We start from the raw sequence: 15,392 nt of genomic DNA on the forward strand, positions 1-15,392 counted from the left end.
TGGTTTCATGTCATTTGGGGATTCTACCACTGATTTAACAATGCTCCCACCCTGTTAGGTACTCGGTGAAAATCTTGATGCAAGAAATTACAAAGAACACAAGATAAGTTACTGTAAGCAAAATTCGGACTTGAGCACAGCTGTTCACTGGGTAGCGTTAGTGATTCTTTTCCCTTGCTGTCTGGAGTTTACATTTTATAACATACTACTGTATTTCTGCAGTAGTTACATACTGACACTTGTTGCATTGAAAGCTTATGGTAAGCCTCTCATCAGAGAAATGCATAGGCTGCTATCATTTTACAATGAAGATTCTTGATTCCAGAACTTAAAACCTCGCTCCAGACAAAGCATATCTTTTTAGTTTTGGATGGAGTGTGAAAGGGTTAGAGCCTGTCTGTATCATTATTGAGGAGATGCCCCTTTGCTTCTTGTCCAGTTAGAGGTGTCACTGGCACGGGAATTAAATAGAAATCTTCTCAAGTGGAAGCACAGGCAGCAATAAAACATGAGAGATTCTATCCCTTCCTCACTCTGTCCAAAACTAAAATAAATTTTTTGCCTGGAGTTGGGCATTAATCATATCAGTTTACAAATGTTGTATGTATATTTATTTAAATCCTACAACGTTCTACACTATTAGGTCCCCTCCTGCATACCTATATTGCTTATCTGGAAAGCAGCTGCCAATTGGAATTTATCATACCTATGCTTGCTTCTGTTTGTAGCTTGGAACTTTCAGTTTCCTCATCTGGAGGGGTTGTTTCTTCTATTGCTGGCTCTGTTTGGTTACACTCTAAAGCTTCTAAATGTTCCTGCTTTGTGGAATCCATGGAAACAGAAGTATTTGTGTCTCTAGAGATGTGTTCAGGGGAAACTGGAGTTATCTGTAAATTCCAAAAATAAACTTTATTGCTGCTTACATTAAAATTTTAAATACCAAATTTACTCATAACTTGGAAGTGAAATCTCATGCATGTGTTTTGTATGGAATAGGCCCTTCATGTGAACGCCATAAGATGTGCACTTAAAGAAAGCCCCAACTTAGATATGCATCAATCATCCAGAAAGTATCCGCTGTAGAGGACGGCAAGGCTGGGTCCTGGAAGGCAGGTATACATCACCACTGTTTGAGTTGTGGTCCCTTTAAGGGCCACCAGAGGGTTAACCGTCATGCCACAGGAAGGGGTTTAAAGGTCTGCAACTCCCAGAGAGGAGTTTGGGAGTTGAGGAGAAAGTAATCAGCTGTGGCTAGTGAGAGAGACCTGCTGTATTGCTGTGTTGCTGTATTGCTGTGCTGCAGTACTTATATTCGTGGGAAGGGATTTCCCCAGGTTTGGGATGTTTCTACAACAAGTTGGTGAGACACATTTATGTTTTGTTATCTGTGCCGAAGATTTGGACTTTTGCTTTGAGTTTGCTGAAGATAAGCATGTATTTGTGTTTACCATTTTTTGGCTGCTCTGCAAGAGCAAAGTAAAAGCTTTTGTTTTATGCAAAACCCCCTGTGTGAGTGCTGCGAGTGTGAGCTCCCCAACATCACACCACACCCTAATTTCTTCATGATGGCAGTCTTTTGGAGACCAGATTTAGACATCTGCAGTATTACCACATACATATTAACTTTAGTTGTGATAAAGCAACCTATTATTTAATAAGGGCTTCTGAAGCACAAAAAAAGAATGTCGGAAGGACAAGAGCACCAAAGATATAATGTGAGTCTAGTAAATTTCTATTGCACATAACAGGAAGTGACTTCCTTTGGCTTTTTATTTTTCTTGCGACTCTAATGTCTGCATTAAAGATTTACTGGACCACAATATATCTTTGACCCTGTCATCCTTCTTACATTGTTTAGACTACTCTGGGGGCCCCCAAAGATAATGGTGAGACACATTTATGTTTTGTTATCTGTGCCGAAGATTTGGACTTTTGCTTTGAGTTTACTGAAGATAAGCATGTATTTGTGTTTACCATTTTTTGGCTGCTCTGCAAGAGCAAAGTAAAAGCTTTTGTTTTATGCAAAACCCCCTGTGTGAGTGCTGCGAGTGTGAGCTCCCCAACATCACACCACACCCTAATTTCTTCATGATGGCAGTCTTTTGGAGACCAGATTTAGACATCTGCAGTATTACCACATACATATTAACTTTAGTTGTGATAAAGCAACCTATTATTTAATAAGGGCTTCTGAAGCACAAAAAAAGAATGTCGGAAGGACAAGAGCACCAAAGATATAATGTGAGTCTAGTAAATTTCTATTGCACATAACAGGAAGTGACTTCCTTTGGCTTTTTATTTTTCTTGCGACTCTAATGTCTGCATTAAAGATTTACTGGACCACAATATATCTTTGACCCTGTCATCCTTCTTACATTGTTTAGACTACTCTGGGGGCCCCCAAAGATACCCCCGCTAACAGCTGTCTCTAAAATTTGGATCTTTAAGTCATATCCCTCTTCTTGGGTACATCGATTCATTAACGAGTCTCATGCTAAACGCACAACAAATTACTTTCTACAAATGCACACAGTCTACCTGTGTGCATTAGAGTGCACTAGAATGTAGGTCGTTTGTGGTGCCTTGGGGATGAGGGTTGGGGTGCCATGCAATTCAACGAATGGCACTGCAATGTGTGTTACTCTACTTTCTGGTAAAATGTATGTTTTACCACACATTACTGCAAGTCAAATTACTGCAAGTTTATATGGCTGGAACCAGAGAGGTTACATAGCAGAGAATAACTAGCAAGAGACCACTGTGTGGTGCTGATGCCGTCGGAAAGCCCTGCTTAATTTGGATGCATTAGAGATTAATAAGAGATTACATATATACAAAACACAAACTGCAGTAAAGTGAGCGGATTGCATAAGCAGTTCGGTGAATGATTTTACTTCTTGCTCGCAGCTGCTCTAATACTTTATTAATTACTTACCATTTGCTTAGAGAGGACCTCTACAGGTGTCTTCCTTATGTTGTTAGCCTGAGTCAATGGCCTAACACGGAAATTTGTCCCGAGAGCTCCTCGGTTTGTTAATGTCACCATCAGTGTCACCATTTCTCCAATGACATACGTGCCGAAGTCAATGTATTCCTTATCCAGGGCCAGCTGTAAGAAATGGTTTTGGTCAGCACTGATTAAGGTTATCATTAATATTCAGACACTGATGCTGGATAAAACCGGCAGACTAATTATCTTTATGGAGAACATAAAATATGACAATGTTATTCCCCTTTTAACCGTTCATTTTATTTCACAGGTCTAATACCAAATGACTTTGTTTATTAGTGGCTCACCACACCAATAAACCTGATTTAAAACAAGAATGTACACAGATATCCTGAATAATAGCAAGCATATGAACAGTCTCACCCCAGACAGGCATTCCTCTATAATGTAGAAAAAAAGCCTTTTCTGTATGTATTTCTAAGAGATCAACATGAGATGAGTCTCAAGGATTTAAGGCAGGGTGGATATGTAATTTTAAATCCCCTAATGTCCTATTTAAAGTCTTACTTAACAACACAGTAAACACAGCTGAAAGTTCTGTAACGTACAGCTAGCTACCAGTCAGATAAATAATACACTTGATTCCTACTATTCTGAGAATTGTAAGTTCCTCGGTACATTTGCAATTTAATATTCCTGCTTGTAAAAAGTGCTCAGCATTACACATTTCATTCTTAAATATAATAACTAGATATGCACCGAATGCCGAAAGTCCCATTTAGGAAGCCAGGCGGCGTGTAATGACTTGCCACCTGGCTTCCTGATTACCCGGGAAGCTGGGCAGCATGTAAAGACTTGCCACCGGGCTTCCCGAGTAGCAGGGAAGCCGTCCCCATGCTTCTCATCACTAGGTGACGAGAAATTATGGAGCCGGCTTTCTGGTCAATCAGGAAGCCGGGCGCCGTGTAATGACGCGCGCCCGGCTTCCTGATTGGCCGGGAAGCCAGCTCCATGCTCCCTTGTAAGGTGCCGAGGGAGCATGAAGCCGGCTTCCTGGCCAATCAGAAAGCCGGGCGCTGTGTCATTACACAGCGCATGGCTTCCTGATTGGCCAGCTTCCGGCCAATCAGGAAGCCGGGCAGCACGTCAGTACACGCTGCCCCGCTTCCTGATTGGCCGGGAAGCCGGCTCCATGCTCTGTCATCACAATCAGGAAGCCGGGCAGCGTGTAATGACGCACTGCCCGGCTTCCTGATACCGGAAGTATCGGGCTAGGCATCGGAGCATTTGGGCGAGTACGAGTACTCGCCCATATACTCTGCATCGGCACTGATACTAGTATCGGTATCAGTGCATCCCTAATAATAGCTAAAGAAAAATTACATGGTCAGCAATACTTTTAAGCAGTCCTAATGGCAAATCTGAGTTAGCTGTTCATTCCAAGAGAAGACTGTTCAAATCAGTTAAATCTGGCATGTTAGGAGCTCTCCAGTGCTGATCCTGTGTTGTGGTTATTCTATTGTGAAACAAAAAAATTAATCACGGCCTTCCTCTTCCGAAATACTAGCTAAGAACACTGTTCACACTAATAAGTCAAAGGCCTGGCAAGGGCGCAGCGCTCTACTATACTCATTCCAACACACATGTTCCTCAACATTGGGTTGGTATTCCAGAAGTATGGAATCTCAATGGTTGGGAGATATTCATAAAATGCTTGCCTCAGAACAAGCTGCATGAATGTTGGAGGAGCATACTACCTACCCTCTGTCCCACTGAACTTAGAATGAGGGCCCTTGGAACCATCGATTGTTCACTAAACGGCGAGAAAAATGTTAAAACAAAAACATAAAAAAAAAGGGTTAGAAATGTAATAATTATTATTTTTTTGTCCTGTGGCAAGTCTCCTCCTCTAAAAAAAAAAAAAGCTAAACACGGGGAGTCTATGCATAGATGTTGTTCCATTTCTTATGCCACAGCTATGAAGCATCTGTACCAGATTGTAAAAACTCACTCTGAAAATCAGATTTCATTTTAAAGTTAATTTTTACACAGTCTTTCTCAATACAACATCATCATAGCCCCTATCTTAATTAGTTGGATCTATTAGGTCAGCCTAAAGAGAAAAATAATAATAGAAAAAGAAGGGATGAAGGAAAATAAAATTAAAGTCAGTAAAGTAAAGCAGTTTTTACACAGAGAGGGGAATTTATCAAAACTGGAGCAGACAAATTTTGGAGCAGATTTCCACAGCAACCAATCTTCTTCTCTGTCTCATTTTCAAATCTTACCGGAGCAAACTGATTGCCATGGGCAACTGCACCAGATTCTGTCTGCTCCAGTTTTGATACATTCTCCCAAGAAACTTCACAGCTGCTATCTGGGGAATGCTAGAGAGAGCAGATAAGGAGCTACAAAAAGGATATAAAAGCCTCTGTGCACAGCTACTATTAGAAGATGAATGGTGTTACACAGGTGTGCAACATGGCTGATATTCCTGGAGGTGTTTTTAACATGGAACACGAATTGGCCTTGCTAGAAGATTGGTCAAAGCAGTGGAAACGGAGGTTCAACATTTCTAAATGCAAAATTAGGCATTTGGGGAAATGTAATGTCTGACAGGGTACAATATTGGGGGTACAGATTTACAGAGTAAAAAGATTCGGTGGTGCTTATTTCAGATAATTTTTTAAATGACCAAAGACTGCAGCCTGACAGTGGGGAAACCAAATAGAATTCTGGGCTGCATCTCTAGAGGGATCACCAGCAGGAGGAAGGAGGTCCTGATTCCCTTATATAGATCTTAAGTTAGACCTCATTTAGACTATGGTGTCCCATTGTGGGAAACTCACTTACAAAAATATATTGGTAAGACAGAAAGACCCTCAAGACGGGCAACAAATATAGTGAAAGGTCTGAGAGATCAAACACACCAGGAGAGACTGGAGGACTAATCTTAAAACTAACCTTTGTAAGTATTATTTTACAGAAAGAGTAGTTGATGCTTGGAACAGGCTTCCGGTAGATGTAGTAACTCAGTTAACAGTAAGTGGATTCAAACATGCTTGGAACAATCATAGAGCTATACTCTATGGACCAAATGGTGGCAACTATAGCTTGATGTAGGAAGGACTAAGCATTAAGGTCAGAAGAAGGGCTAGGTTGAGGTTAGGGCTAAAAGCATGTTCTTCTACCTAATTTGTAGTTGGGGGGGGAACCCCAAAAAACAGCGTACTGACAGGAAAGTTGGCTTACAGTTTGCAAAACTCTTCTTTGCAATCAATAATGCCAGCCAAACATTCCACACCTTCTCAATACATATTAATCCCAGTACAGTAGAGGAGGTCTTCTGTGCATTACCTCACACTTCTTAGTGGTACACTTTACAGGAACTGCGAAAGGACCTGTCTGCGCCAGGAACTTCACTTCGCCGTCGAGATCTTCATCAATCTGCAGAATAAATTAATGAGACTCATTACAGCACACAGCAGCACTAACAAAACAAAACAAAACAAAGAGTTCAACCACAGATATTAGAATTACTAGATACCCCAATTATAATCATAATAACCTAGCAAAGCACTGACTGAAAATGTTTAGATATTTCTAAAATATAAAGTGCAAAACATAATGGTTTAAAGCAACCACAACCAATCAGAGATCAACTGTCTCTGTCCAATCTATTGGAAAGTTTAGAAGATGAAGTCCACTGGTACAGCGCTCTCCGGGGGTGGGGGAAGGGGCAGGTGTAATGGGAAAAAGGGTTTGGGTAGTGTTTGTCTGGTGTGCAGCTTCTAGTTGGTACGGACTGAGGTGTCCGACTTGTGTGAGCGAGGAACAAAAAGGCAGAGGAAGAATATCTGTCAATATTTAATGCTTTTTGTGTCTTCCTGTGTTGGTAATAGCCATTCCCCTCATTTTGTGTCCAGGTGTCACAGTGACAGGAAGTGATTGTAAATCTCCACAATGGAGACACAGCAGTTGAAACCTGACTAAAGTTCTAACCCTTGCCAAAACTAAATAACGTTTTGGCTTGAGTTTAGCATTACTAGGGTATCAGATTAAAAAAATAGAATTTATAATTCACTAATGAATGGCTGCTTTTGCTTGCAGGAGATGGACCACATTTCTTAAACTCATTTACTATCTGGATTTGCCCTCACCAACATCTGGATTTCTGGTTCCTTACTGCAAAATCTAGGTCTCAAAAACACACACTGAATCTAAAATAAGGCCAATATTAAGCTACCAGGGACAATCTCCTTTAAGCCATTGGCAAAAGGTGATTTTGATTGTATTTCTGGAGACCTCTGCTCTCAGTCCCGCTTGCTTGATTTAGCCCAGGGGTCTCAATCTGTATACTTTACTGAGGAAGTAACTCTCCTCCTGAAAATGTTAGTTGCCTGTCTGTCACGCTAAATCAGTATTTGCAGTATTTTAAGAGTTGCTGGACTGAAGCTAATATGCAAATTAGGCTTTCTGACTTCATTATGACTTTTCTGGCCTGCATGCTTGTTCCATTGGCTCAGAAACTACTGCAGCCAGACAGAGCAAAGTAGCTAACTTTTTAAAAAAGATGTCAGCAATGGCAGATTCCCTTTAAAAACTGCTTGTTTCCAGAATTTGGAAACATTATTAAGAGGTTTGATACAATACATCCACAGGTAGACCAGGACCCCCCTTTAAAGTTGCTGAGTGCAAGGTGTCTGATCGGCAAGCAGCAGTGTTGGGTTTTTTTTCTTCTTTATTTCCGGTCCCTGATCTTATTCACAACCCTTGTCATGGCTTTCGTAAGGTTGGGTTTGACACCCCTGGTCTATACAATCATCTATCATCTGGTTATCTTACCATTGGTTTAAATGTAACCACCATGTCACATGACATTCCAGCAGACATTTGTCCAGGTGGGTCAAATCTGAAAAAGACAAAATTAAGTTTAAGTACTTTTACACCTTGAAGTTACCAGAATGTGTTTGCCATCACAAAACCAGAAATGCCACTACAGTGGCACTTTCTATTTAGCTTCCCTTTTCTTTTTCTATTTTTTACAAGTGGTCTGCCAGTCCCCTGTTCAATCTGGTGACAGCAATCCAATGGCTCCTAAGGGTACTCCATATATAGATGAATAACATAAATTAAAAAAGCATGCATTCTGCTCCCAGGTGCTACAAAGCAGATCATGCACAAACAAGGAGTAGGGATTCCACTACACAACAGGTTATCCAGTGCCACAACACTCACTAAGCAAGTGAGTCTTCAAAGCTTGGGTCAAGCTAAAGCACTGCCATGGACCTAGTTCTGTCAGACTGACCTCTGCAGAGAATCCCCAGGTATACTGGCCTGACCTCAGAGCAGGGTCTTGTGATCTGCACTGACAGGAATGCCACTGCAGGGCTGTCACAGAGAGAACACCACTATACTTAAGGAATTGGGAAAACCTGAACTCGTTGGCTGGGTGGAGAGACTCCAGGATTTCCAATATCCAGCTTGACTCTACCAGCACCACGTGATAGTAGAACATCTTCTAAAGGATAAAGACAGCAAAGCTGACTAGATAAATATATCTACTCTTCTTGAGAACACCAAGTGAAAATGGGCAGGAAGTATATGGAAGGGATTATAGCCTCTACGGGCTGTGCTTTTTTTTATATGTGCCCAGTGTTCATTTCTACAGTAGGCTGCAGTATAAACCTATGGTATCCTGATCTGAAGCTACTTCCCTCAATGGATGATAGAGAAAATAAATAAATAAATAAAGAAGGGTCATTTTGTCAACTTTGACGGTTCAGATATTTTGAATTCTATTTTAATCCAGAGTTGTTGTTGAAACAGTTAATTAATACCCCGTGAGACCTACCTGGAGCTATTTTCTATAGGAACATTTTCTAAACGGAATGCTTTTATTGAACTTTACTATGAGCCTGGCTATAGTCACGTAATACTTTACTGATTTGACAATCTTATGATGAAATACAGACGTGTTCTTTAATTTGCTGGCTGTTGAATATCTAATCTGTGATTTGCAGTAGGATCGTAAATCCAGACTCGAGTAATTAGGACACTTTATATGGAGCAAATGAGAGTTTCAACTACAGGGATGAGTTTTTGGCACACTGTGCATAGAGCACTGAGCTGTGAGTGTTTTTTAAGGACATGCTACAATCCTCAACCATCTGTCTACATTGTGCTCAAATAATCAACTTCAGCTGAGAATCAAAAAGGAAGTGGATTCTTACTAAAACCCCCCAAATGTGATTAATTTTGTGTTGTGGCAAATATCCTATAAGAGTGATTTGTGTTTAAGTTAGTCACCTACAACGCATGAACACATTCTGCAAGACCTACAGAAAATATGGACCATTCACTTTAGTTTGTGCTTATAAAAGAGCTTTTATGTACCAAATATGCATACAATCACACATGAACTCTTGGGACAATTTTAGGTAGAAACCACTTCATCACTTTGCACTAAGTCTGGTAATAGCCCACCCCCCAACCCACCTAATTTAATTTCCCTTTTCACTGCACGGTTGTCAGGTTCACTATGGCTGGAAGTGCTGTTGCTTTATACAAGTCACTTCCAGCCATAGGGGAGCATGTGACCTCCTCTGAGAATGAAGTGCTCTGGCTTAAGCGGACAATTGCCAGGCCCAAATACTGTCACATACAGGACAGGCTGACATCATCAACCCTGTGTAAGCTCCAGCACCATCTGTCATGGAGCGGGAGAACACAGAGAAGTAAGTGTAAGTGGGTCTCTGTTACTCTGCCTTGAATGGCCAAAGTGTCAATGTCTTTTTTAAGGGATACTATAGTTTGTTTTATGCAAGTACACAATAGGACTCCTTATGATAAGCAGAAGGAACAATTGATTGAACAGGCTCGAAAAACTGCTCAGATTAGCTCCTAACACTGTTACGTCAGAGCTAGCTCACACTCCCCTATTCACTGTGCCCTGCTCTGTAGTTCTATCTTCATGAGAGCAGTAGATTATTGTCTGCATGTCTAAATACCCTGTTACGTTTATGACCAGCCTTATAGAGAATCTGTTTTCATTTAGGTCGGGACCAACACATAGGCATTTAGATCAGGAGACCTGACTTAATTTGCCCTGGGTCAGTGACCCACCTTTAGAAGGGGGTCAGTGACCAACCTTTAGAGGGGGGTCAGAGCCTATCTTTAGAAGGGGGTCAGCGACCCACCTTTAGAGGGGGATCAGAGCCCACCTTTAGAAGGGGGTCAGCATTGCCAGCTCCTGTACTTCTCTCAAGGCAGGCTTCATTTAAAGCAAACTCATTAGGATGCAAATATGATAGCTTCTTGTTTTTAAGAATTCAAACTCTGCAGCTGTCATAGTGAACATGGCTTCTCTGCTCTCACCCAAAACAAGAATGTAGCCGATGGAGTGTCAGAACATATTTTTTTCCAAGTCAGTGACTCCCTAGGTGGTGAAGCAAGAACAGGATGACAGCTTGGGAATCTGCCCTTTTAAAAACAAGTCAGCAACGGTAGCTTCCATAAAATGATCCTAAAGGGTTCCTTTTATACAAAACGTAATGGCTTTATAAGTAAACATTTATCTATGCATGCTAGTAAATACAACATAAACATTCTAAATATATAACATGTTAAATCTCAGAACAAGATTCACTGGAGCCTCATTGCTTTTCATGTCACATCTTTACATTCATGCCAAGCCACCTGCAAGCTAGAGAAACATTATCTGGTAATCTAATCCTGTAATGTGACATGTTGGTTCCACTAGCTCATGAAATGTAGCATTCTTTACCCATCACTCACCCTTCACTGTCACAGACAGTTCCATGTCTTCTGTCAGGCTCTGAAGCAGCTTATGTTTTACGGTGATAGACAAAGATAAACTAAAAAAGTGTTGGTAAAGCCAAAACATTTTTTTTAGTTTTGGATCACGTAGGGATTTCGTTGTTGTTGTTGACTGTGTCCCTTTGGGGCAATTTATCTTTACTTCCGGTACCAGAGACACAGAAGTAAGAGGAGATGCCCTCTTAGACGGCTGACACTGTGTCAGGTGTCTTCTTTGAAATACTTCCCCTCAACTACTGTTGATGGGATTTTGAAATTCCCATCACTATGTACTGGAGCCAATGGTCACCAGGACAATTAGGGGTGAATCTTCAGAGCACAGACAGGGATAGGAATAAAAACATTATAGATGTTCCACTTCCTGCTATCTAAAACCTCACCTTTTTAAAAATTTCTAAAAAATATAAAAATACTAATGGACACATTTTACCAATACACAAATAAAGTTGGCAAACAGGTAGAAACGTTTGATAGCAGATGATATTGTTGCATCCATTTCAAATTTTTAATAAATCTTATCAATTAATTACTTACTGAATAGTGATGAAGTCCTTCAGGTTATCACTCACTTCCACCAGTTTGCAGAAATTTATTGTATTTGATGTGTTTGTCAAAGTGACTTTTTTCTTATACGTCTTACCCACATCAAGGTCCTAAAATTTCAATTTGAAAATGGAATAATTTATTGCTAAGAATAAAACTCAAGTCCCCTCATGAATAATAATCTTAAAGGGGTTTCCCATGTTAATGGCAATGGATACAGAGGGGTACATGAAGACAATATTTTAACGTTTTGGGAGTATCGCTATTTGTTCAGCTTACTGCTTTCATTTGTTTATTTTGGGACTTATCTGCCTAGCACACTTGATGCTACTCAGTCATCTCCTAAGAACGTCCTCTGCCTACATCTTTAGTGCTGTGTGCAAAGTGTATGCTATGTGTGTGGTGTGGGTGGAGGGTAGGTCTGTGGTGGCTCGACTCATGAAGGCTTCAAGGAGTGGGTCCCTTCCAGCATGTGGAGATTGTAAAGGTGGGTGAGGAGTGGCGTGCATGAATAGAAAGTCTTGGAAACTCCATAGCCAGTTGAAGAACAAATACCATTTTATTAGTGTATGAAAGAAAACATAGCCAACACATTTTGTTAGGGCTTTGGTAGCGTTACATCCGTTGGTTGTTGGCAATGAAGTCTGTGTCCTAATATGATAACAGTGTTTTGGAGTGTCGTGCCTGCAGTGGTAAATATCCATTTGACTCCTTATATGTTCTCTATGGAGCGCTGTGTAACATGTCACCAATATAAATACAGGAAATAAAATTTGTAAAAAAAGCAACCACGGCCACATTCTTATACAAGGTGATGTTATGCTCAGAATGGCTGCCTTCAACAAAACAGCGCAAATTACTTCTTCCCAAGTAGCTTTACCAAGCACTACAAGCTGACTTTCAGACTATGCTTCCCATGTTACAGCACTCACCTTAAAATGAATAACCTTTGGTTTACTATAAAATGGGCAGCCCTTAAATTCATGGCCTGAAACCACTTGCTTTTGAACTATTCCACTCCGAAGCTTCCTCAAAGACTCTGCCATAATGTCCTTTTCCATTTTACTGCCACCTATAGGCTTAGTTTCTTCTTCTTTTGGCACCTATAGATAAAAAGAAAGAATAATAAGCAGAAAGACGAATGCAGAAAGTAACAGGGTATGTTTTTTTTATATAGTGTTGGGTGGCTTTGCCTGTTTGCAGTTTTATGGGTCATTAGACTGGTTTCTAAGGACCTTGCTACAAGATAAAAAGCCAGGAAACAGCCCACCTATCAGGCATCAATGGATTCAGGCCATGTGAACAGTTCATAGTTTTGTTGTATGTATCACGTACCTGGTGGAGGACCGATTAGCTGAGGAGGCCTCCCTTGCTGCTCTGGTCTCACACCCCTGGATGTGGAAACAGGGAGCGAGTAGACTGAGAAGCATGGGTGCCAAAGTGTTCAGACACAGTGCCTGCTAGAAGTCTGGCAACTGGATCCCTGGAAGGATGAGCAGGGCTGGTGCACAGCTGTGATGTCAGCGAGGTTTGCAGCAGTAACTGGAGCGAGGTCAAACAAGCCAGAGATCAAGCCAGACGGTCAGCACACGGTACAGAAGGAGCAGGCAGAGGCAGATTCCAGATAACAAACAGAGGTCAGGGGCAGGCAGCAATCAGTTGAAGTCAGCAGCAATCTGGGTCGAGGTAACAGGCAACAGATCAGCAGGAACACAAGCACGAGCTGAATGACCGTTCAGCACTGACCCGTTGGGTCAGCTGGTTTAAATAGGAACATCTATTAGAGGGCAGTGAGTCACTTCCTGTGTGCCACTGTGTCACTTCCTGTGCGCCACATTCCGGCAACCCGGAAGACTGGGACCCGTGCATGCGCAGTAGCGCGCGAGCTCCTGGTTATGGCCTTACAGTATGGTTTATTGGCTACCTACAAAGTGACACCCCCAGCACAGTTACTAAGGTGTATCAAGGTATATCATACATCAACTAACCAGGAAACTTTGTGATTAGCTGGATCTGGAGACAACAGGTAGCCTGCCCGGGATTGGCTATCACGTGCAATCGTTGATGGCCTGTCCAGCTTCTCATAGCACTTTCAGGCAAGAAATGGTGTAGTAGTTCTGCAATATGATGTAGGGGGAAAGCTAATGTGGGAGTTGCATTTATGTTGAGGCAGTCCGTCTCTTAGAAGCAGAAATCCCTTTAAAAAAACAACCCTGTTGATATAATATGCAGGCTATGTACAAAAAAGCCTTATTGTCTCTATTATTATTGGAGAAGACTTTCCAAACAAAATGCATCATCTCTATTTTATTTTAATAACAAAAATGCTACATGGAAACCGATGTGTGCAAGCAGCTCCAAGTATAAATGTCCGGACACAAACAGAAGCAACGCATTTGTAGGAACCTTACCAATTTCTAAGGTATTCCCATGCCGAAGATGGAACATAATAGCACTAACATTTCAATAAACCTACTGAGCCCAGACAGTGATTTGGGCAGCGTGCAAATTTAAATAGTCAATATGGGCTGATAAACGCGAAGGAAGAAAAAATTAATTAAATACCGCAGGCTCATAGAATTGCAAATACCTACGTGAAGGGAATTCAAATTCACCAGCACGCCTGTCATGTTCAGTTATGTATATCACATGAGCCAAACAAACACAATGTGATGTGTGGCTGAGGACAGAACAGAGGAGGAGGGAGGACAGAGCCCAGGGAAGACAGAAGGACATGGCAAAGGATAATCACCTCTGTGTGGGGAATCAGTGTATAGACAGATATCAAGGGTTTTCTACTCTAGCCAGTCAGATCTGATCAGAGCTCAGAAGTAAACAGCAGAACACAAACAACTAAGGAAGCTTCTGCAGCAAAACAACCAGACTAAATATTGCTATAAGATTACCATTCACAGGTGTTACACAGACACGCAGCGATAGTAATTACTATGACATGATTAATATATACAAATAAAGGACATTTCCACCTAAATTGACATTTCCGTCTTTGTGATGGGTTAGTTTGGCTTTAATCACCTGCTGGCTGGATTACTGCGTCTCCTAGAAAGATCTTCTCCCTACTATTGTCAGGAACCTAGGGCTACTGCCCATAGCACGAGAACGGTCTGAGTTATTGCACACGCTGTGGCGCGTGGACACGCGCATAGTAACCGATTAGAGGCATATGTGCATGGACGCATTGTGGTACGTCAGGCGCGGCGTGCAGGTGTGCACACGCATGCTCCCATTACACCTATTGGCGCCAGTCAGCCTATTTAAACACTGAGCAGCAACTGCTAGTTGCTGGAAGATCTTCAGCTGTACCTGTAACTGTGTTCCTGCATCTGACTCCTGTATTGACCCAGCTTGTTCCTGTTTCCTGTTGTCTGCTGCCTGCCCTTTGACCCTGGCCTGTCTGACTATTCTCATGCTTCCTGATTCGGCTCTGACTGTCTGTTTGGTTCCGACCTGTCTTCCACTCACTACACTTCTGACAGGAGGATGTCAACTTGTGGACAGCATAGAACAATTGGATCAGGCATTATCATGAAATCTTCCCCCAAAAAGTGCCCAGGCTTCGAGCAGATAATTGACTATTGGCCAGGGTGTTATCAGGTATAGGGATTCCAAAGTGGTTTTGAGGATCTATGATATTGAAGCAAAGTCTGACTGATTACTGTAGTTGTAGGACAACTTAACCTGGATTTCCCATGTGTGGTTGATGCGATTTGAGAACTCTGCCCCTTCAAATGGTGAAAAGAGACATAGCATGCAAAATCTGGTAGGGATCAGACTGGAAAACAAGTCTAAAGTTAGATCTTGTAGCTTACAATATATGTCATTTGATGTGAAAGTAAGTCATTGTGACTACTTTGTCTCTAGACTGCCTATCAGTTGTTTTGGTGCCCAGGGCTCTTTGGATCTGGTCAGTTTCTAGCTCCTCATTTGATTTATTGGCAATAAACTCCTCAAAGCACACTGTGACTGTGGGGTTAAATCTTTGATAACAACATCTAAAAAAGACCTTAAATGTGCAACTTTCCTAATTTTTCACAGTCCT

The 15,392-nt window shown here is 41.5% G+C and overlaps 1 protein-coding gene across 1 annotated transcript in view; it reads right to left on the reverse strand.

The window, feature by feature from the left end:
* Window positions 1–15,392, reverse strand: part of CFAP74 (cilia and flagella associated protein 74) — a 116,366-nt gene that overhangs the window by 73,076 nt on the left and 27,898 nt on the right. Inside the window, exons 13-18 of the mRNA XM_018553093.1 lie at window positions 12,265–12,435; window positions 11,324–11,442; window positions 7,796–7,862; window positions 6,308–6,397; window positions 2,936–3,109; window positions 707–887 (exon numbers count right to left, since the gene is read on the reverse strand). Of these exons, the coding sequence (XP_018408595.1) occupies window positions 707–887; window positions 2,936–3,109; window positions 6,308–6,397; window positions 7,796–7,862; window positions 11,324–11,442; window positions 12,265–12,435 (802 nt within the window). The remainder of the gene's footprint in view (window positions 1–706; window positions 888–2,935; window positions 3,110–6,307; window positions 6,398–7,795; window positions 7,863–11,323; window positions 11,443–12,264; window positions 12,436–15,392) is intronic.

Source organism: Nanorana parkeri, unplaced genomic scaffold (genome assembly GCF_000935625.1).
Source record: "Nanorana parkeri isolate BGI_ZX_2015 unplaced genomic scaffold, ASM93562v1 scaffold109, whole genome shotgun sequence".
Classification (NCBI taxonomy): domain Eukaryota; kingdom Metazoa; phylum Chordata; class Amphibia; order Anura; family Dicroglossidae; genus Nanorana; species Nanorana parkeri.